The sequence below is a fragment of the Monopterus albus genome, unplaced genomic scaffold, assembly GCF_001952655.1.
Source record: "Monopterus albus unplaced genomic scaffold, M_albus_1.0 scaffold16.1, whole genome shotgun sequence".
In the NCBI taxonomy this organism is placed as follows: Eukaryota; Metazoa; Chordata; class Actinopteri; order Synbranchiformes; family Synbranchidae; genus Monopterus; species Monopterus albus.
In genome coordinates, this window is record NW_018127896.1 from 5,691,585 (window position 1) to 5,715,061 (window position 23,477).

Here is a 23,477-nt window from a genome sequence, read left to right on the forward strand (position 1 = left end):
CCTGTGGAGACAAACATAAACAGATCGACAACTGTCATATGTTCAACACAGACAAATATAGTAAACATGCATATAATGCCAAGAAGCTCACTAACAAATTACACGTTATAATCTACCTACCACCTCTTGGCCTTTTTGAGTATGAGGCAATGTATTACTGACAGCGGGTTAACGAGGCCTGGGACACTCAGCATGACATGAGTATTTGTTGGGATTAAAGCGAACAGGTGTAACAACTCAAAATAACTCTGTTTATCTATTTTGTCAGCTCAGTAATGTTTTTCCTTACAGTTTAATACAGGACGTCAAATTTTCCGTGCAGAAAATTAAATTTGAACTCGCTGCCACATACGTTAGCATTAGGCTAAAACGTGAGATTAGCCAATTTATCGTGATATTTCTCGCTGACGTTATCTTATTAGCTAATGATACACTTCACTGCAAACTTATCGCGTTACTAAATAACATGAATCGACGGTTAGCAGTTACCAGAATAATGTGTTGAGTGTCAGGGCGACACAGATGCTGTACAACGGCCTCTCCCAGACCAGCAGCCTCTGCACCCATAGCAGCAGGAGCTCGTACTGCGATAACCAACCCTGTAGACGCTCCCGTAGGCGCACGAGCTCCGGGTTTCCCTCCACACAGGCCTGCTCCGATGAGCCAGCAGGGAACAAAGCCTCCAGGACAACCGAAGAGGAGGAAACCGAGGGGCGTCTTTCAGCCTCCTCTCCACTCGCCATGTTTTACACCACTTTCTTATGTTGTTTTGGAGAGCACGGGGTATATAGAAAGATCAGAGTCAAGTTTTACCGATTTAAAAACATTAAGCTTCCGGTTACTACCTTCAAAATAAAAAGGGATTGTCCTGGAGACAGAAAACCCAGAAAGGCAATTAAGGAGACCATCCCAAAAAAGACAAATAAAAATAAAGACAATAATATATAGCCTAAGCACAAACAAGTCCACAAAGTACCAAAGTGAAAAAGCTTAAAAGAGATTTGTTTGATCGATAAAAACAGGTTTTGGAACATGACATATATATCCAGTGCAAGCTGAACACTAAAAAGGATGTGGTACTGATTTTGAAATTAAAAAAGGTTCCATATGGCAAGAGGTTCACAGAGTACCACTGTGACAATGAAGGGCAAAGAATGTCATTTATTTTTTAGTTTTATGCATATATAAATTTTTATATATTAGACCTAATGAATTAAGCCAATTGCAAAAATGCCGCTGTTAAGAAACTCAAAGTTTACAAACTCTAATACAAAAAGCATGCAGTTTGTTTTACAGACTTTATATTTACATTAATGCCTAGCAATCATTTTATTAAAGATTAATTACAAAGATTTTAAGTCAGATTTTATTTTGAATGCAATATCGACTTTCGGTCTTATTCTTGATCATTTCTGGCGGCTTCATATGGGCCTACCAATAACAGAGATGGGCGGGGAATCACAAGGCCCTTCCACGGATGAGAAAAAAATGTGGTCACGTGTTTCATTGTTTACTGTATAAAGATGATGGGGCTAACGCTCAGTCGTAACACTGGGTGGTTGTAGATTCAGTCCTACATATAACCACTGAAAACTCTCCCCGACATGTCCAGAGTCATGCTAACAGTTCTACCACTACTACTGCTCTATATCCTGTATATTTTGATAGTACTGTTGCCAGTCAAACGTTTGGACACACTTTCCCGGTCAGTTCAATTGGAAAGTGTGTCCAAACGTTTGACAGTGTATGTTCAAATATTCTTCTTCTTTTCTTATATCCAATACCTGTATAGCTAATAGTGACAATTACTAGTTTTATCTCTAAACTCTCTATTAAAGGGACAGCTCTGGCAGCCCACTACATTTCTCCACATATACAAAGAAAAGACCTCACACTAGCAGGTTTTGATACAAATGTTTAATAGAGAAGTATACACTACAGACAAACATATACTGATCAATTTGATCAAATGCAGCTAATATGGACATTGTGCTGGAGACCTTTAGAGAATCCTCACATTTTCAGATCACTGTCCATTTATGTTACTTAAATTGAGATCACAGAAGACAATGTAAACAGCAGCACACAGGACATTTTTCTTTCTTTTGTGATCTCTCATTTCAACCATATGTCAATTTCTGGAAGACAAACAAAAGCTACCATTACTCAGCAACTATCACAAGAGTTGACAGAAAATGAAGCAAAGCATCTACGTAGTCAAGCAGCCCGGGTTGTGTGAGTGTGCATGCACATGCAAGTCTTTGTGTGCAAGACCTGGTCATTTGCACAATAGCTCATTTGGAACTGTTGTGAAAGCAGCAGAATGTTTTTATTGTGCTGAGAAACACAAGATGACAAGGAGGGTCAATGCCTCTGGGTGTTGTAATCAGATAACATGGTGGGAGGGAGCTGTTGGAGGATTGTTGCAATGGAAAAGAAGCTCCAGAGCCTACCTACCTCAGTACACTGTTAGGACTCAAGCCTACACAGGTGGCAAAGAAGGGAAGGGGAGCCTCTGTCCCCTGGTGCTACGACAAAAGGGCATCAATACCTGCAGGGGTTAAGACCATGGCCTGCAGCAGGTCAGACAGAGAGATGATGCCCTTCACCACATCAAGCCTGTCCACCAGGACCAGCCGATGGACCTAGGATATGTAGGAACATTACAATTACAATCTCTAATGTTGATTATTTTATAAGCAATCTAAAATGTCTGAAGAAAACACCTGCCTCAGCTTTGACTATACGCTCTATGATAGTTTCCAGGGTTTCATCAGGATGGCACTTGATTACTCCCTCAACAAAACACATGCGCCTGCGAACTGCCTCCTGCATTGTCATGTCCAGATTATTGTAAGTCTTCTGGGCTGCTAGATTCTGCCAGGGAGCACACACAGACACTGCAGGTGTCAGTGAACAGAACAGCAATTTGCAAGAATAGGAAACTACAGGGTTTTGGACCGTGTACATGGCAAAAAGAGTAGTTTAACAAAACAGTGACATGGGATGTTAGATTTCTCTATAGCACTTACAATCACATCAAATCTTGAATACAACGCCACCACTTTTCCTGAAAAACATGTTGAATGTTGTAATAGGCATCGATAATAAAAAAAAAAACAGCTTTATAATGTATAATGTTTAAAAACAAATTCCTCAAGAGCAAACCTTGTTCATCCACCACCGGCAGTGCAGACACCCGCCTTTCCACAAATATGGAGAGGGCATCATAGACTGATGCAGTTTGCTGAACAGTGGCAATGTTCCTGAAGGTTCCAATCCCAAGCTCCTGGATCTGCCTCAAAATGAATGCAGGCTTGGGAACTCTTTTTCCCTGAAAACATCCATACGTCAGAAGGAGAACACTGATGGCAGACTCCTGTTTTTTTTGGCAAGGTTATGACAAAGTGAATCTGAATCAATGCTTGCTCACAAATATATGGAGAAACTTGAGGATTCTTTTATGGGTCAGAATGTGCAAGATATTTCCAGACTCCGGATCGATGATGGGCAGTCTGTGGATCTTATATTTGAGTAAGGAATAGATGGCATCAAAAAGGCTAAGAGGAAAGGGTAGAAGAGACAACAGGAAGTTATTTCCTGACAGTATAGGCAGTTGACTGGAATGTAAACTGTTAAAACTTCTACCAAAACTTAGATCTGAGAGTGTTATGTGCACTCACCTGGCCTCTGGAGAAATACTAATTAGGAAGGGGCTGTAATACTGTAAGTAGACATCTACAGAAAAGAAGAGATGGTGGTGTAAAGGAAATTCAGAGATGTGTGCACAGAGATAATACCATTGGCCCATGCTGGTTATTTACTTTGAAATGAATCACCTCTCCAGGTCTCAATCTTGTGATTCTCCAGCTCGTACATCTGAACCTTCAGAGGGAAACCATAATGTCAGGGCATGAGTCAATCATAAACATGTTCTGTCAATGGTGGGAGTTTCTCACTTTGTTGTACTTCTACCACTGAGGTAGCTCATGTCTCAAATACTCTGTGCTGCTCAAACAAACTTGCTTTCATGACAGTCTGTGGATCATAATATTGGCATGTGGTGTCAAATAATAATCTGTGTGATTTATGATGTCCATGCTATTTTAAAATAGAATGAAGATAACACCAGAAAAACTGTAGTGTATTCATGCTCACCATCGGAGACTTGTAATAGCGATGGAGGATATTAATGAAATCTGTAATAGTCAGCATACCTGTGACAGAAAAGGATTTATGTTCCAAGTTGAATAATTCACAATGACCATTACTTTTGCATGACTATGCCAATGATTTTTTTTGTCCTACCTACAAATCTCTGCAGCTTGCTGTCCCATAGAGGTGCAGCCCTCAAGCCATTTGCCACCAGTGCAAAAAAGGCCTTTTTCAACTTTTGAAGTAGGTAAATTAATAAATCAGCGTGAGTGCTTTTACAAGCAAAAAACGTAGTTTGTAAATCAAACTTCTCTGCATTTCAGTAAGAGATACCAGATATATGAGCTAGTTGTTGTTATGTATGTGTTACATAGTGTAGTTTGTAAATCAAACTCCTCTGCATTTCAGTAACAGATACCAGATATATGAGTTAGTTGTTGTTATGTATGTGTTACATAGCTGCAGTCTTACTTGTAGTGTGGTATCAAATATGACCAGTTTACAGCTGATTGGAATAGTGTCATAGCAGCGGTGACTCTTCATGAAATTCATGTAGACTGTGGCATCTGTCTCTAGGAGGAATCATATATCATAACAACTCACACAATCTGAACACACGCACACACCTACAAATAAATGGTAACAAATGCGCTTTAACAGCATACATGCACGCACAAAAGTCTACATATGCACATCCACATGTACAAAGCCACTTATTGTGATTATACCTTGTTTATGCATTTCCTGTATCTTCTCTGGGAATGACACCTAAAACACAGCAAGTGAAACTTTCTGTAAACAATAATAACAATTTCACAATACTAGCTTCAACTTCACAAAACCTTCTCCTAGCTGTGCCCATTCAAAAGTAACATTTCACCTGCGAAGGAGGCTCCATAATTCTGTCATGTGTCCATGAAAATGTTGCTTTGAAAGCAGAAAACCCAAGCTCTGAGTCCACTCAGATCTTCACCCTTTCCCGCAGAGCAGTTGAGTCTATATTAGGAGTGCTCAAGTGGTATGTATCAGGGCAAGGATAAACTAGCTGGCACCAGCTCAGGGGGGAGGGACACCTGCTCCCATCTCTGTGACACACACTAGCTGGCACTTTGCCTTCACAGTTCTTTGAATGCATTGGTTTTGAAGGGACATTCTTTCTCCATTATAGTGCTTACTGTTGTCTCAGATCAAATTTGCCACTATTTATCGCCTGGAGATGGGTACAGCACATACAAGGTAGAGGATGACCTGTACTACAGAATTAGTGGTTAAAATGTTTTACAAATATAGCTCGTATTTCTTTGTCAAGGCCCATTCTAAATATACAATTTCCCCTACAGTAGGTCAGAAATGAAATAACTATGGTCTATGTAGAGTGAATGTCAAGCCTGTATACAGCAAATCCTATTGTTGGCTAATGACTTATGACACTAGTGTTTCAAATAACTGTTCTCCTGGACTTCACTCTATGTTAATGACAGTCAATAATTCAGAAGTGGCACAAAGAAATGCATTATTTATTTGTCACTTTTCTACATTTTTACAATATTTGCATTTTACAGCATTTACAAAACTAAAGGACTTTATGCTTCAAAGTGTATCAAATTCAAATGAGCAGTCAATTCAGTTATAAAGTAAATGTCCCTGGGGACTGTGTAACTATGTACATAAAAATAATTAAACCTTTACTGTACACTCTTTTTCCTGGTGTTTAGAAGATAAACTTGATAATGCAGTGATCATGAAGTTAAATGTCCTGTTGCAACAGAGACTTGTGTGCAAACTCCAGAACGCAGTGCAAAAATGTGTTTGCCTTTAATATGTTAAAATATTCACTTCAAAAATGCCATCCAGAAATTACATAGAACTCCAGGGATCCATCAGTTGTTTTACACACCTTCTTCCCCTTGGAGAACGGGGAACTTATAGGTTAATCTCTTAAATCTGACCAAACATTACTTTTACAAGAAAGAGCTTTAAGGAAAACCAGAGAAGATTTCTGGATATGAATGACCACAATGTGGCCAGTGACAGTTAAACTGAGGTATGGAGATGCAGAACAGTTTCCTTTTGCCTGAATCTGCAAAGAGGGGAAACAACTTCTTTCACAAACAGAAAAAAAGCTATATGGTGTACAAAATCACTAAGACCAATGTCTGATGTAAACCTCCACGTGCATAAATGAGAAATATGGTAATAGCAAGCAAAAATGGATGTCAGAATAAAGTAGACTGGTTTAGTCCTTTCTCATCACAGATCCCCCATCTCTGAAAAACTTACTGTGAAACCCAGATATGCACTTTCATCACTTACCAAGTAGCAGGCTGGAAAAACATAACAGCATTGATATAACAACTCAAAACCCACTCATCACAAAGACCCTACACCACCATTCAACAGGTTTGAACTTTCATACAATGATAAATGCGAGGGGGGCCAAACTATGTAGTTGCTGGCAAGAAAGCATTAAATGGTCTCCAGTTTTCTTGTGATCTCTGCAGTAAAACCAAATTGCAGAGAATTAACTCAACATTTTCTTGTGGCAAATTAATTCTGCAGTGGTCAAGTATAAGTGAATTTCCACCCTGACAGTGCCATCATCAAACACTCACCCTCTCTATAATGTGCTCTTATCTATTCATTTGTATTCCAGATCTGGAGAGGTAAATAAATCATGACTCAGAGCAGCTGATGAGTCATGAAAGTAATGCTGGTATAATTTCCAGAGTCTAGGCTGCCAGCAGTGCAGTTAGATGGTCTCTAGCCAGACATGAGCAGAGCTTGGGCTTTGTCAACAGGTAACATAGACTCTGGATGGCATGGTCCCCGCTGTACCGGGGGGAACATGCCTAGGTGAGTTGTGTGACTTGGTTCCACAGCTCCTTGGAGGCTGGGGGCCAGCCATGGTACATGACGCTGATGGTTAACAACAGGACTGTGAGGGAAGAGCGATGAGGTGTTTCGAAGCCCGCATTGAAGAGGAGGGAGGGTTGCAAGACAGCCGGGACAGAAGGAGGCAGCAATAGACCAGGTTTGGGAAAGTTCCATTTCAGACTTGGTTTCAAGGTGTATGTGACCCACTGAGGCAAGGAAGGAGCCCCATAGAAACAATATAGATTTTTTTGAGGACAAAGGGGGGCTTGGTCTCTGGTGTTCACCAAATCCAGGTGTACTGGGCTGACAGTTCAGACTCTTGTTGGCCAGAACACAACACAGGGGGTGCTGGGTTGCAGCAGAAGATTCTGGGTTTAGACTGGAAGTGTGAAGGTGGGCTGGGCTGATCTCAACTGGAGGCACAAGTATGGACTGGCTGCTCTTGCAGAGACTGAGCTGGTGCAGCACCGCACTGGTGGCAATAAGACCAGCCACACTGGTTAGATAGACTAAGCCGAGCATACAGGAAACCTGAAAAATAAACTGGGATCAAATCTTATGATCAAACATAATATATTAACAACTCTAATAGCTAATTCCTCTTTTGCAGTAGGGCTGCACAATAAAGTGTTTTGTGAGAATGATTTAGATCCCTGTGTGATCTCAGTCTCACATAAGGATTCTGCCATGTTTGCATTGGCAGAGAGACACCCAGCAACAAACCAAGCACTCCCTTTTCCTCGCTAAGCAGCATTAACCAGTAACCACAACTAATAACTACAGAGTGCTATTCAGCGCTGACAAGACTGATTCAATAACAAATCCAATGTTTGACATAGTGAAAGACATTCTGTGCTGTCCTGCAACTAGTTTTTCAGATGTTGTGCTGCCTGCCCAGTACACCTAGTGCTGAATAGCAGTTTAGGCAGAAATAAATCACTTTGTGGTTATTGGTTAACACAGCTTAGTGAGGAAAGGAGAGTGCTTAGTTTGATGCAAGGGATCTCACTGCTAATGCACACACGGCAGAATTATTATCACGTGAGACGGAGATCACACAGGGATCTAAATCACACTCGCAAAACGATTCAATCTGCAGCCCTCTTTTGCAGATTTGACCATAATGTAGTGCTTATGTTATAATTGAAGAATAAAAAAAACAACATAAAAACACCTTAGGACATCCAAAGCATTAAAAAAAAAAACCTCTCAGATCACCTTTGTAAAGTGCTGGTAGATGGCTGTGAGGGCTTGACTCCATGCTGACTGCTCCAGCAGCACACAGAGGTCGGTGTAGGTGAACCAGCCGCGTTTCATCCCCTGCTGCTCTGCAATGCTGGAAACACAGAGGCCAGGGTCAGAAATACTCTTTTCACACAAACCGGTCATGCTGCTATTCTGCTCCACATTTTCACGTTTTGTTTTACAACACTGAATCACAGTAACTGTATATTTGCCTGCTTGACTCTCAGCAGTAGTTGTACAAAACGGATCACCAACCTGGTTTCCAGTAGACTCAGCATATCGAAGAAGTCATTTGGATCTGTGAAGAGGCTCCACTCCTAGAACATCCGACAAAGGTTAGGGAAAAGCCAATGAACAAAACTCTCAATTAAGGACACATCACATGCATTGTACAGGGAAACACATTTCCTAACTGTGCATATGACAAATAAACACTTTGACCTTGACATGCAAACATGCAGAGTGCCACTTACAATAGCATTCAAGAAGTTCATCTCAAGGTTATTGACAGTTTGGACATCCAGCTTCCCAGCTGCTCCCCACTCATCATTGAAAACCTCTTCTTCCTCCCCTTCGTCATACAAATACTTGCTAGCAACCATCTAACTCAAAGTGAGAGATAAGCCCATCTGTCATTACAATATCATGACATTCACTTTATTAATTGTACACACACAAAAAACAAAAATAGTAATATAGGTCCCAAGAACCTGAGAAAAAGCCAACTCCATTCTGAAATGAGCAGTGAACATACTAGAAATAACACTGTGATACATTTAGAATGATCTTTGAACCAAACACATACCATGGAGATCAGGAAAAGGTCAGAAGAGGAGATCTTTTGTAGGTATTCAGGGTTTCTGTGTCGGAGCCTTTCTATGTAAACTAAAGCCAGCATCATGGCACATGGAGAGATGCAAGCTTCCCTGAAGCAAAAATTAGATATTTTTTAGATGTATGACTCTTGGTGCTGTGTTTAGTTCCTAAGAGGTTGTATAAAGTATCTATACATGTATAATATACAGTACACACCTGGCAACATGAGCAGCATACTTCTTGTGGAGCTTTCGTATTGGGCTGGGGGCAGACTTCTGGAAAAATTCGACAGCAATATCTGGCATCCAGAAAGCAAAGAGGCAAAAGTGAACTCTCCTGATTCCATTTATCTAAAGTTATTTCTCTACATTTAACATCCAAGTTCTATAATGAAGCCATCTTGAAGTCTTACCAAAAACAGTGTAATACAACAGTAAAACTCTTTAACATATTGCAAGTCAGAAATAAGCCCTGCACAATCAGTATCACTTAAAATAGTGCAACATTTAAATATATTACTTCTTGAAACTTTCAACATTTAAATTCACCTGCAACAGGACAAGAGAGGGCATCTAAAGAAACGTCGTTGTCCAGGCCATAATACAGTCGCTTTCTCACTCGTTCGGACAACTTCTGGTGTCCAGGAAGAAACTGTAAAAACAGCAGTTTAACAGCTGAAAGGTAACATTTAAAATGAGAAAAAAACGCTAACGTTATCTGCAAAGAAAATAATGTTATCGGCAATAAACCTAGCAATACGATATAGGCGTTTATAAATCATCTAATTAGCACCTAACACTATATTGTTTACAAAAACTATTACTGTAACCACATTGCTACCACACTGTATCGTTAGCTGTTAGCTAAGCTAAGCTAAACCGAGACCGTCAACTAGGAGCGAGCCTATAATAACATGAGCTAGCTACGGAACTAAGGCCAGCAGCTTAACCCAGCGATTTTTAATTTCGAAAATTTAATCGACGCTTTACCAACTTTAATCAGACATGTTTAACAAGCTAACCTAACGTAAGGTAACTTTCGTCCTCAGTCAGGATACTAGAACAAGAAAGCCAATGCTGATATAAAATGTCAGATAGCTGAACGTAGCTAGCGAATGTGTTTAGCGTTAGCTTCCGTAGTGTATTGACCTAACATTAGCGCGGGTTTAGGTCATCAACATACCGTGAACTCCTGGAAGTCCGAAAACTCAAATGTCCTTTCATTGAATAGGGCATCGAAATCCATATTTACTACAGTTTAAACCTTATTCGGCCTAACGTTGAAAAGACAAGCGCGTGGCCTGTCTGGTAGGGCTGATGTAGCAACACGCCCTGAAAAGGAGCTGTCAGTGACGACGGGAGCCAGCTGGGCTGTTTTTTTTTTTTCTTCCTCGCTTTCCAGAACTACAGTAGAAACAGGAGGGGACGTGCTGTGCATCTATTACACAACTGTTGTAAACTATTTTGACCAACGGATGCATTTATTTTGAATTTTCAGATTCCTTTTCCATGTAGATTTAAATGATTTGTTAATAAATAGGATGAGATGCTGCCACTATACCGTGCCAAGTTCACCACAGGGATGTTCACAAAAACTCCTCAGAAGTAATGACATCTGTGATAGTTGTCAGCTGCTGTTATAACTTAGACTATTACCTTAACATAATTACCATAAAAACTGTAATATTTCTATTTTAGATATGATTGCATGAAAAAAAACTCACTGTTCAAGTACAAGTTAAAACAGACTATTTACAAAATACTACCTTTTGTGAGGTAGACATTACACATCAAATGACAGGTTATTCTTGTCAAGAATTGTGTATATGACAATATTTACTTGGAAATTACATTAAGGTGAGAATAAAGGTGCACAAGAATATTGTATAGGCCTCTGAGTTTGTTGATATACTTTTTCATGCACATTTTGACTTAATACTGCCAAATCAGTTCTAATAAACCTACTCCATTATACTGTATCTATGTACCAAGTTAAAATCTCTGCCCTGACAAAGGTTGCAAACATGGATTGGGCAAAAATAAACAAATAAATATATAACTTACAAGGCTGTTTACATTTTACCTTAACATCTTACAAATTAATAATCCTTAATTGAGAAAATACAATAATCAGAGCACTTTACTGTGGCAATCAAAAATATACAGATGCTTACACATAAAAACAGAGCTCAGAAAACTACCCAGAATAAAAAGAAACAACAGAAAGCTAAATAAAATCCCTGTAAGCTTGTATCCAGACCAACCCCACTGCGATTCATATTACACAGTTGCTGAGAATGCAACTAATGGGATTTACTCTCTTATTTCTTGTCAGTGTTTAATATAAAAATAAAGACAAACATAAAAAAGGTGCCAGGAGAGCCTCCAAAAATAATATGCCTCAAAATTCAGGGTGTCACATAATGAAGGCATAAGACAACAAGCTCTATCTACTATTCATTCTTTAGCCTTGTAACCACATTACTGTATTATGGTTTGAAATGTTCAAACAGTGCTTACATTTGTTTTTATGATGGGGTAACAATTTGACCTTCACAACTTAAACCGTGGGGTATCAAAATGAAATGTCTTTGATAAATTTTAACACATTAAGAAGGTTGTTCCTCCTTAGCTTTGTTAAGGCACCTTCCCTTTCCTCCATTGTTGTGGCACATTGAGATGGAAAACTAAATAGCTGTGTTTCATCACATTTATATAAATAATAGGAATTCAAATATAAAGTTCTTTAAAAACAAAACAATACAATCAATGGCCATGGTGGCCTGAAGAGGTTGATGGTGGCTGCAGTTTCTCAGACTTGCGATCTTTGGCTTCTGTGTCTGATGAGTCAGAGTCCTGGGCCTGAAGTTGCTTCACCCACATGTCTGCATACAGGCCTCCCTTGAGTAGCAATTCCTCATGTCTTAGAAGGAGAGAAAGTCACGTAAAGTTCAGCGAACAAGACAACATATTGTACAGTTGACAGTACGCCAGGTCAATAAGGCACACTCACCCTCCTCGCTCAGCAATCTGGCCCTCTCTGATAACCAAAATCTGGTCTGCTCCTATTATGGTGGACAACCTGCAATATGGAGCCCACAGAGTAAATTAATGACCTCCTCAGTTAAGGACAAAAGAGAAACAAACTCTTCATAATAAAATAATACAGCAGATTCATCTCTCACCTGTGAGCTACAACAATTGTTGTTCGGTTGGCGCAGGCTTTAGCCAAAGACGCCTGGATGTTGCGTTCTGTTTCTGTGTCTAATGCAGATGTGGCCTGCAGAGAGACATCACCTTATGCAACTCTAAATAAGAGCAATGCCTTTAACCATTTACTGAATAATCATGAAACAAGTTATGCAATATGTTTTTTGTAAAAGCCCTTTCTTTATGTAGAAGTTGAGTGACATGAATAGAAATATACACACAGGGAAACAATGTGACAATATCTTCCAGTGCTTCAGTCTTAGGATTCAACACAGACCATTAAATGATTTCACAGTTTGTCTTGTGTCTGCTTGTCCACTCAGACACAACCGCACATTTTTTAATATCTCACCTCATCCAACAGGACAATCTGTGGTGCTTTGAGGATAGTTCTAGCGATGGCCACCCTTTGCTTCTCTCCTCCACTCAGCTTCAGACCTCTTTCACCCACCTGCGTATCATAGCCTGCCAGAGAAAAGTACAGATAGGTGAAAAGAAAACAGTCTGTGCAACACAAGAGATCTTACAGTTGCTCTATAGGACTCAGATAAACCCTGGCAGCCAATCGAGAGGGTTCATATCCTTCACATTACTTTGAACATCCACTACATTACAGTACTTGATGTAATAGCCAAACAAACAAATGGAAAAAAAAAAAAAAAAAACCCCCGAGGGTTAACCTATACATTACCTTCAGAAAAGGTCATGATTTTATCATGGATATCAGCAGTTATGGCAGCCTCCTCCACTTCCTGATCACTAGCGGAGATGCGGCCGTAGCGAATATTATTCTGGATGGTGTCGTTGAAAAGCACAGTGTCCTGGGGAACCACACCAATATGAGCTCGAAGAGATGCCTGCTTCACCTGAGCAGGGACAACAAAGAGAAAGTAATTACTAGTGCAGAGTGCATTTGTAAACGCACAGTCACAAATAACTGTAACTTATGCATTCATTGCTCTTGGTAATCTCAAGAGCAACATAAGGGGCTAATTTATCCTTCCAGCAAGTACTTCACGGCACTAATGCTTATGAGAACCTGCTAGTTAGCTCTGCTGGGACTAGAGTATATTATGCCAAGTTACAGTTACTGATAACATATTATGGAAGCAATATTTGAACTCTAATGTAATTTTTGTGGCCTTACTCCATAGTGTTGTCGAACTTACCATAGATTATAAACATCATAAACCTCACAAATATTTATTACACAGATAATGTATTGGACTGCAGTGTTTATATGTGTGCATGTCATTGTATCCCATTAATACATACGCATTGCACCAACTAGCATTTATTTATTTATTTTTTTATTTTTTTTACTGCAACTCTGTAGTAATTGTTCTGGTGTCAGACACTCACTTTTGATATATCCTGGCCATCGATACGAATGCAGCCTCCCTGAACGTCATAAAAACGGAAGAGCAGTCGAATGATGGTGCTCTTCCCGGACCCCGATGGTCCAACCTTGGGGGATGAACAGAAGATAATCATAATAGGACCTTAAAAGACAATGAATTAACACAAGTCATACGAGTGAGCAGAGGACTGAAATTTGTTCCTCAAACTTACCAGGGCGACTGTCTGTCCTGGTAGTACAGTGAAGGACACATCCTGAAGGATCCTTCTTCTGAGAAACAGTTTGGAAATGTAAGACTCAGATTTGTATCTAGACTTTGGCTCAAGCAGACACCTTCATCCATTATTAGTTTTACACAGGTTATCAAAACAAATGTGAACCAACCCATCTGTGTAGCTGAAGTAAACATTCTCAAATTCCACTTTTCCCTGGTTGTACACAAGATTTCCTGCATTCACATCATCCTTTACCTGTGCAGGGGAACAAACAAAACTATTTAAATAAAGCAGGTGATAATATAGTAAAGTGAAAACCCATCTAGATCAAACGTACCTCTTCCTCTTCTTCAAAAAGTTGGAACATGTTTTCCATGTCAATGAAAGATCTCTGGATAACTCTGCAAGAATAAACATCAGTAATTTACACTGGGAACAAAATGTATCAATGTATCCATTGGCACAGAAGCTTAATATGTCACACTTCAAGACAAAGCATAAACAACTAAAACAATGATTCACATTCATTCTTAATCTCTTAATGAAATACAAAGAACCTTTAAGGCAGAATGACACCTGCTGTGCTGTAAACTACAATGCATTTAAGCTGTTTCCTCCTCTTCTTACCTGTAGTAGGTTCCAAACCAGTTCAGGGGGGTGTACAACTGGATGATGTAGGTACCAAAGAGAACATAATCTCCAACCTAGAATTAGAAGAGTTTTGTTAATGGTCAAACCAAATGGGATAATTCAAACTAGTATAATTTGTTCTCATCAATAAAACAAATTTTTACTTAATTCAAATTAGAAATTGTCACTTTCATTATCATCGTTGCTATGACTAGTACCTGGAACTTTCCTTCAGTCACAAAGTAGGCACATAGCAGGGAGCCGGTAAGCAGGCCTGCTCCGATGATGATGTTCTGTGTTTGGTTGAGGAAGGCCAGAGACGCCTGGGTCTTCCACTCTGACACCTAAAAACAAGAGGAGCAAAGACTCTTCAGGTGCATGCTTGTATGGACTGGTTAATGACTTAATTAATCAATTTAATAGGTTCCTACATAAAACTACCTATTATTTTTAGCAGCGACAGGCAGCATTATTGGGACTGTAGCAGAAGGCTATCTTCTTCACTACACGGGGAATGTAAACTCCTGTGTAAATCGGTGTGTCTGCCTTTCAAGCAGTAGAATTACCTGACTGAGGCCCAGGCAGGCTGGGAGCACCTGGGACCACTGCCTGGTGAGATACAAACCCCAACCCCTGGACTTGTTTGCTGTGATATGCATGTTGCAACTTGCAACTGCCACTGCTCCGATCATTTGTTATGCTTTCCTTCAGGTAGTTTGTTTGCATTTTCCAACATCCCAACACTATATTACACATAACCACACTTATACGTGACCGGGTACATTAGTACCTGTATTGATAACATTGTGCCCATCATACAAGTCAGGAGGTTCCCCAACCAGAAGCCCTGGATAAACAGTCAGGTACACCACATGCTGCGTGCTCGCTCTCATGCATTCAGATTGGGCAATGAGATGGAGTACAAAGCTGCGAAGTACGGACTAAGGAAAGCCATCACAGCACTCAAGAGGCAGTACAGAGAGAAGCTGAGTGGCTTCTATTCTACTGCTGACTCCAGGCGGATGTGGCAAGGCCTGCAGCACATCACAGACTACATTTCTAGCTGAAAGTATGCTGACGTTATTAAGATGTGAAAAGTTTCCCGTTGGTCCCCACAAAGTAGGTAAAACAAGTAGGTGTGTGTGTGTGTGTGAGAGAGAGAGAGAGTAGTCTTATATCCTGAGGACTACTACAGAAATACTGACTACTGAAATGAAACATTGTGAGGATCGCCCTGAAAATGCCTGAAATCAATTGCTGAAACAGCTGAATGATGAGAAGAAATGGCTGAAGTTCTTTGTTGAAAAAGTTGAAGGTTGAGAAGAAATGGAAGTTCTTTACTGAAATAGCCGAAGGATGAAGGGAACAGAATGATTGTGCACATGTCACTAAGCTTGGATGCAAAATGGACAATGAAACAGGTGGAAGGAACAGTCATCGCAGAGCATCAGGTGCAGCTGTTAATCTAGCGTACATAGAAAGAGCACACAACCTGAAACAGAGGAGCGGTACAATCCACAAGATTCAGATAATGACAACATGAGGGCTCGAAGTGGAGAGGGTGAGCAGCTTCAAATACCTGGGCGTCCACATCAGTGAGGACCTCGCCTGGACACACAACACCACACAGCTGGTTAAGTAGGCCCAACGGCATCTGTACTTCCTGAGGAGGCTGAGAAGGTTTGGCATGTCGCCTAAGATCCTTTGCAACTTCTACAGCTGCATCATCAAAAGCATCTTGACCAGCTGCATCACTGTCTGGTATGACAGCACTACTGCTATGGACCGCAAGCACCTGCAGAGAGTGGTAAAGACTGCAGAGAAGATCACCAGGACTCCACTGCCCTCTCTGCAGAGCATTTACCACCGCAGGGTGCATAGGAAAGCTGCCTCGGTCCTCAAGGACCCCACCCACCCCCAGCACAGACTATTTATACCCCTACCTTCTGGTTGGAGACTCAGAAGTGTGAAATGCAGGACTTCTAGACTGAAAATCTTTCTTTCCCTCTGCCATCAGACTCCTAAACAGCTGACTCAGGGTCTACCTCATGTAATTCCATCTGTACCGTTTACATACTCAGTTTGCACATGCATGGTTGCACACTCACTGCTGAGTATTTACACTCCATGGCTCCCACGTAGCATATATTCTCTCTGCATTATATTGTGTTCTTGTTGTATTTTTATTTGCTCCCTTCACTTGCTGCTTTAAAGTACCTTAGATTTGTGATTTTATCTACTTTATATTTCATTTGTATTGTGTGGTATTCATGTGGACGGCAAAGTAAGAATTTCATTGTACAGGGAAACACATTTTCTAACTGTGCATATGACAAATAAACACTTTGACCTTGACCTTATACCACTGATAATATGTTCATTTGATGCTAACATTATCTGTTATATTCATCTATTTCTCATCTTTGTTTTGATTTGTAATCTTCAAGGTAGTGATAACTACACACACTCTTCCCTTCAGGTTTGTTTTGACTTCTGTCTAAGTGAGTATGGCAAAGACTGTGTTCAATATCCTGCTAAACTAAAAAAGCAGAGAATTTTAGGCTCGTTACTTCTACTTAATGCGTTGGTTTCATAAATAATACCTCTGACTTACCTGATATTTTAAGATAGCATCCTCAAAACGACTGACCTCATAGTTCTCTGCATTGTAGTATTTTACCTATTAGACAAAATAAAAAGATGAGTGGAATAAAGTTTGACGTATGAACATGTCTGGGAATTATTCTTAACCAGCCAAAAGGCAGTGGGATGACAAAATGCTTGATATACCGTCTCAAAGTTTAACAAGGCGTCCACAGCCTTGGCTTTGGCATTATTGTCCTGCTGATTCATGTCTCGCCTGTACTTTGTCCTCCATTCAGTGATGATGATGGTCAGAGCTGGTGGATATATAATTAGAATATGTGAACATTTTATCTGAGGCTACGTTCAACTTAACCTAAATTCAGTGGAACTCTTGATTCAACATGTGCTACTTACTAAGGTACAGGACCATGCAGATGAAGACAATAAGGCCAAACCAGGCATTGAAATTAGTGATGAAGTAGATGATGGCAATGACAATATCAGCAATGGTTGGGAAGATGCTGAACACTATGTAGCTGTGGGGGAAAAAGGACATTTAAGTCAATCATCTCTCTGCTCTTTAAATTTAATTTAATTTAATTTAGGAGAATAAAATTTTGGAAAAAACTAATCTTGCTACACATATACACTGATCAGCGGTAACATTATGATCACTGACAGGTGAAGCAAATAACACTGATTATCTCATTACAAAGGCACCTGTAAGAATGTGGGGTATATTAGGCAGCAAGTGAACAGTCAGTTTGGAAAAACTGGCACTCTGACAAGGACCAAACTGTGGTGGCTGACAACTGGGTCAGACATTCTCCCAAACTGCAGGTCTTGTTGGGTGTACCCAGTGTGCAGTGATTAGTAACTACCAAGAGTGATCTAAGGAAGGACAAACTGTGAACTGGCAATAGGGTCATGGATGCCCAAGGCTCACTGATGTGCATGGGGAGCAAAGGCTAGCCCGTGATGTCTGATCCCACAGAGGCGCTACTGTAGCACAAATTGCTGGAGAACTTAATGCTGGTTCTGATAAACAGGTGTCAGAACACACAGTGCATTGCAGCTGACTGAGTGTGGGGCTGTGTAGCGTAGCATGCCCATGCTGATGCCTGTCCACCACCAAAAGTGCCTACAATGGGCATGAGAGCATCAGAACTGGACCATGGGGCAATGCAAGAGGGTGGCTCGGTCTGATGACTCACATTTTCTTTTACATCATGTGGTAGGCTGGGTGTGTATGTCACTGAAGAGATGGTACCAGAAGCACTACAGGAAGAAGACAAGCTAGTAGAAGCAGTGTGATGCTTTGGGCAATGTTCTGCTGGGAAACTTTGAGTCCTGCCATTCATATGGATGCTATTCTAACACGCAACACCTACATTAATATTGCTGCAGACCAAGTAAACCTTTCATGGCAATGGTATTCTCTGATGGCAGTGGCCTCCTTCAGTCAGCAGGATAATGTGCCCTGCCACACTGCAAATGTGGTTCAAGAATGGTTTGAGGGGCACAACAATGTGTTCAAGGTGTTGACTTGGCCTCCAAATTCTCCAGATCTCAATCCAATCAAGCGTTTGTGGGATGTGATGGAAAAACAAGTCCAGTCCATGAGGGCCCCACCCTGTAGCTTACAAGACTAAAAGGATTTGCTGCTGATGTCTCTGGGCTATATACTAGAGGACACCTTCAAAGGTCTTGTGTAATCCATGCCTCAACAGGTCAGAGCTGTTTTGGCAGCAAAAGGGGAGCTACACAATCATTTTATGGCTGATCGGTATAGTATTTCCAGCTGGAAATCAGTTTTAGTTAGTACATTGACAAGATGTCATATTGTGTACAGTGCCGACAGTAGTTTTGTTAAAATGTCAAACCACTCATTCATTTTTCAGATATTTATAATCCTCCATCACATCCAGTGCCATTTTACCTGAGCAAGCCATTAATGGAGGAGGTGCCTCGGTCGATGCTTCTCAGCACCTCACCGGTTTTGCGGCTCAGATGCCAGCGCAGGGAGAGTGAGTGCAAGTGGGCAAACAGACGCACCTGAACCACACGGTCGGTGAACTGCTGCACCCGGATCCACAGGAAAGTGCGCACGTTACTAACAAACCCTGAGGCACCTGAGAACAGGGGCAGATAAGGGCAGAACTGACTGATGAACTTTACTGCTATGGTCATGTGACATGTAACTGCAGATAGACAATCAATGAACACTACAGAGCTCACACTCTACATTATTCATTCAGAGCATGAATGGGTTTATCATACCTGCCCCTCCACCCTGCAAGAACTTGAGCATGACATAAACAGACACTGTAGCGGCCACAGTATTCCAGCTGCTGCCACCAGTCAGTTCATTCACTGAGAAAGGGACAAAGACAAAGGTAATTTAGCAAAAATCTGTATCTGGCTCAAAGATAAAATAGATTAACAAGCTGATAAATAAGAGCAAGTAAAACTCTGAAGGTGCTCTGTGACACCAATGTATTTTACAGTCATGTCTCTGGCCCTCTGGAAGCTCACAGACATCAGGAGAAGGATGCCTCAATTGAACAGCATCACATATCATCAGGAACAGTGCATTCTGCACTTGAGTCTCTCTACAAGCCACTAGGTGTGTATTCAACATGATTTTTTTGGTAAGCTTTTATGTGGCCTTCAACCTGTGACTCAAATCAAATAAAGAAGAAACACGACTAGCTTGTCACTCAGGCTAGTTGTAACAGTGTAGTTGCAGTAACAGCTCTGAAACAGATGAACATTTAAGTCTGCGGGGCAAGGTAAAAAAAAAATCCATCACTCACCAATATTCTTGTAGTAAATGGGTACAAACACATTAATAGCCCTCTCGACTCCCAGTAGCCCTAAACAGAAGAGGACCAGCACCTGGAGGGAGATCTTGCCTTGGGGCCACATGTAGGGAACAAGCAGACGAATCTTCTTTCTGAAGCCCTGCCAGGTAGACTGGTTCTCTTCTGTTCTGCCCAACAGGCTCTAAGATAGAGAAAGATATTAAATACCTGACATAGTAGAATCGATGGCATATTTGGGAAGTGAGATATTGTTACCAAACAGAAATGTCACAGGTTTAACTGCTGTGGGTTTATGGGTCGCTACCTGCCCGCTGTTCTCCACATCCCGCTCATCTTCATTTATCAGTAGCATGTATGGCTTCCGTGGCAGCCCCGGAGCTTTGAGGCCAATGAAGAAGAGCAGCCCAGTGCCAATGTAACGCACCAACCACAGGGCAAACAGAACCTGAGGGGTTCACAGACAATTTAAATCAGATTAATATGGATACCACATTGCTGTTAAACAGCATGCAACAGTGGAGAGATGGAAATCTAATGCTCATAACACAGCTGTGTATGAGAAAAGGACTAAAGTGATGACTGCATTAGATGTGTCCCTTATTATAAAATGACTAAGTCTCTGAGTATCAATGTTATTGTACAAGATACAATAATAAATCTATAGGCTCCCACTAAAAGGAGGAGTTTAGACTGAAAATGAGGAGTCAAGTTGAGTACAACAAAGGATCAACAGTTAAACCTAAAACCTCAAGTCATGCTGACAATATTATAACAACTAAGTTGAAAATGCTACAACTGACTCGGTATGGGAGGGGCAAGATTTTGTCTTGATTTGATTGGTTAACACTTAAGGGTATGGGATCTGAAAGGCAGATTAGGCAATGACTCAGCAAAAAAAATAAAAAGCTCTAGTCTTGTGCTCATTTCTACTGGGGTTTTGCATGTCAGCTTGTCTTGCTTTGTTGGTCCTGTAAGCAAGGCCGGCTGCACAGGTTTGAGCAGAGTGACTGAACAGACACGCCTATCTGTAATAAACAACAGCCCTTTAATCCATTACATGGTTACAATACATATCACCGCCACTAACATAAATTATAGTGTTAATTGGAGTTTTATTATTATTATACATAATAAGAAAATGCTGTCAATATAACATTTTAAATGTGCCAAAGAATAGAAGAACATTCATATGAAAGCTCACAATATGAGTTAAAGGATGCCTGTACAAATTCTGTCATCCGGGTCATAGTAAGATGAAAAAAAATGCAGAAAAGGACTGGAACCTCAACATATCGGTCGTTAGGGGACATTGTTGGCCATCGAAGTACTGGTTGTAACGGCAGTTACCTCTGAGAGCTGGGTCTGTTCAGTTATCCAACCACTGACACTGTTCTACCAAGACTGTCTAACAAAAACAATCCAAGAAAACCTGCACAAGCTCTGTACTGGTACAGAGGAGCACAAAGCATATGATCTGAATACTGTATACAATTTACAGTATTTTGACCGAACAGAAAATGGAAATAGAAGCTTGTGCTACACAACACCAAACATTTTTGACTCTCTCCTTTAAGGGGTTATTTTTTTAAATGTTGGTTAAAAAAAAAAAAAACATCTTGTGGCATTCAAACCTCTCTCACCTGCTGTTGATTGTTCTCCAGACCCCACCACCAGTGAGGACTGTACCAGGAAACAAAAGCCAGGTTCTCAGCTGAGAAAGCCAGAGCCCAGAACAGCAACAGGACGGTGCTGTGCCCTCTTGTCCGGTCCATCACCAGGACCCTCCGTCTCTCCACCCTGAGCAGGGCTATAGCCCAAGCCCAACCCAGTGCAGAGAAGCAGCCATACAACACCACATAGCCAGGGAGCTCTCCTCCGCTGGCAGCCCGCCACACTATCAAACTCAGAAACTGGAGCAGGAGAAGGGCGGAGATGGCCTGCTGGAAGCCGTAAAGGCAGGAGCGGGGGATGAATTTGGGTTCCATTACTGTTCCATATTTCTGGTAGAACACGCAATGGATGGTGCCGAGGAGGAAGGAGATGGTGAGCAGGATGGTGGGGACCAGGGTGAAGTAGAAGCAGGGAGAGATGCCTTCATCCACCCAGGTGTGGGAGATGGAGGAATTGGCTTCACAGTAACTCTGCATGAACACCATGGCTGCAACTGGGAAGAAACAAATAAGTTCATTTGAGATACAACACAACAACAGAAAAAGTAAAATGACTAAATGTAACAGTTTCCAGACCACTGTAGGTCTTTAAAATGTACAACAAAATGAAACAATGACTTCAAAACAAAGCAAGGTTTCCTCTCTTTAGTGACATTTAGTTGCTGAGTCATGGTTCACTATTTGCTGGTTTTCAATTACCACCACAGCAGCATTTGCCATCCACTGCCAAAATATAAACCAGGTGTGGCAGGCAGAGTGGTTCACAAAACAATTCCCACGAATGACAAATTAGATGTAAACAGTTTGTAGCATTAACCACTGCACCACAATACACAATGACAAGCTTCAGCACTATTAACGTGCATTTTAGAGCCTCTAGACACAAAGCAGCAATGTTAATGCTAGTTGTTACATTACCTTGTTTCCCAAATAGTTGCTGTCACGTCCACAATGCCAACTGCTCGTCAAAAACAAAGCTTAACGTTACTCCTGAGAAGCTAACTAACGTTAGCTAGTCTTCTAAAGCTGGTTCAGCCGGCACCACACAGCTTTAACACAAACGACAGCTCACAACGTGACTGGCTGCTGAGAGTGTAAACGACACACAACTAAAGGTCTGTCATTGCTACCAACAACTGCGTATACTCATGCTGCTAATGTGACCGTCCTTGTAGCGTGTCACACACCTATCCATGACTCGGCAATAGACGCAAAAGCGTTTGACTTCATGGCCTGAACCACAGCGCCCCCTATAGGATAACAGCGGTGTTAACCCGGAGACACAGATCAACAGAACACATTTTATTAACAAACCCCCATAAAGAAGAAGCAATAAAATGGCTGGAGGAAGTGTTAAGTTATTTGGCTTTAAAGTATAAAAATGTTACAGCTAAATCTACATCAAATGCTTGTTTGGCAAAATAAAATAAAATAAAAGGGTAAATTACAGTAGGGTACAAGCAGGCTTAACTCCAGTACCTGAGTAATTTGGTAATATTCCAACATGCAAAAAATGAACAAAATGAGCATTGCTAAATCCAGTACTGTTTTGTATAACTGTAGTAGTGGCAATGTTCAGTCCATTTTCTGTCACTTGCAACACCATGCCACTTATATTCTGTTTAAATTACTCATACATCATAAAACAAGTATTAACGCCGGTGTATCTTTAATTTACACACATCTAATTTCATACAATTTAGAAATGTTATGCATTCTCCATGACTGAATGAAGATCAAACTGGGGAAAATGAGAGTTTACAATGTCACAAGATGACCAGTAGATGGCACAAAAGACAAAGGTGTAATAAGAGGGAATTACTGTATAGTTTGTAAAACTGTGATGACTATACACACAGGTGGTGAAACAAATACTCCTGGAGATGGAACAT

At 40.8% G+C, this 23,477-nt stretch overlaps 4 protein-coding genes across 4 annotated transcripts in view; all 4 read right to left on the bottom strand.

Annotated features, from left to right (window-relative positions):
• The window catches only part of retreg2 (reticulophagy regulator family member 2), a 7,255-nt gene extending 6,419 nt beyond the window's left edge, over positions 1–836 (bottom strand). Inside the window, exons 1-2 of the mRNA XM_020592139.1 lie at positions 490–836; positions 353–364 (exon numbers count right to left, since the gene is read on the bottom strand). Coding sequence (XP_020447795.1) covers positions 353–364; positions 490–743 — 266 coding nt within the window. The 5' untranslated portion in view covers positions 744–836. The remainder of the gene's footprint in view (positions 1–352; positions 365–489) is intronic.
• Positions 837–2,528: 1,692 nt separating this feature from the next.
• On the bottom strand, positions 2,529–5,053 carry prkag3a (protein kinase, AMP-activated, gamma 3a non-catalytic subunit). Its single transcript, XM_020592140.1, has 12 exons — positions 5,036–5,053; positions 4,884–4,923; positions 4,627–4,727; positions 4,309–4,390; positions 4,159–4,217; positions 3,840–3,885; positions 3,684–3,738; positions 3,434–3,560; positions 3,169–3,334; positions 3,033–3,070; positions 2,731–2,877; positions 2,529–2,645 (listed from the first exon to the last, which is right to left on the bottom strand). Exons 1-12 carry the CDS (start codon positions 5,051–5,053, stop codon positions 2,529–2,531), a joined length of 996 nt encoding a protein of 331 aa, XP_020447796.1.
• Positions 5,054–5,655: 602 nt separating this feature from the next.
• On the bottom strand, positions 5,656–10,454 carry cnppd1 (cyclin Pas1/PHO80 domain containing 1). The gene is made up of 8 exons (XM_020592100.1): positions 10,273–10,454; positions 9,639–9,741; positions 9,307–9,388; positions 9,080–9,200; positions 8,748–8,876; positions 8,530–8,591; positions 8,248–8,365; positions 5,656–7,560 (listed from the first exon to the last, which is right to left on the bottom strand). Exons 1-8 carry the CDS (start codon positions 10,333–10,335, stop codon positions 6,916–6,918), a joined length of 1,323 nt encoding a protein of 440 aa, XP_020447756.1. The 5' UTR covers positions 10,336–10,454; the 3' UTR covers positions 5,656–6,915.
• A 493-nt stretch (positions 10,455–10,947) lies between these two features.
• Positions 10,948–22,825, bottom strand: abcb6a (ATP binding cassette subfamily B member 6 (LAN blood group) a). The gene is made up of 20 exons (XM_020592099.1): positions 22,504–22,825; positions 21,556–22,079; positions 20,220–20,360; positions 19,907–20,096; positions 19,371–19,463; positions 19,030–19,222; positions 17,505–17,626; positions 17,295–17,404; positions 17,119–17,184; positions 14,723–14,848; positions 14,502–14,578; positions 14,212–14,275; positions 14,044–14,129; positions 13,872–13,929; positions 13,662–13,766; positions 12,991–13,165; positions 12,652–12,764; positions 12,275–12,369; positions 12,103–12,171; positions 10,948–12,012 (listed from the first exon to the last, which is right to left on the bottom strand). The coding sequence occupies exons 2-20, from the start codon at positions 22,069–22,071 to the stop codon at positions 11,856–11,858; spliced, it is 2,556 nt and encodes an 851-aa protein (XP_020447755.1). The 5' UTR covers positions 22,072–22,079; positions 22,504–22,825; the 3' UTR covers positions 10,948–11,855.
• Between the last annotated feature and the right edge of the window lie 652 nt (positions 22,826–23,477).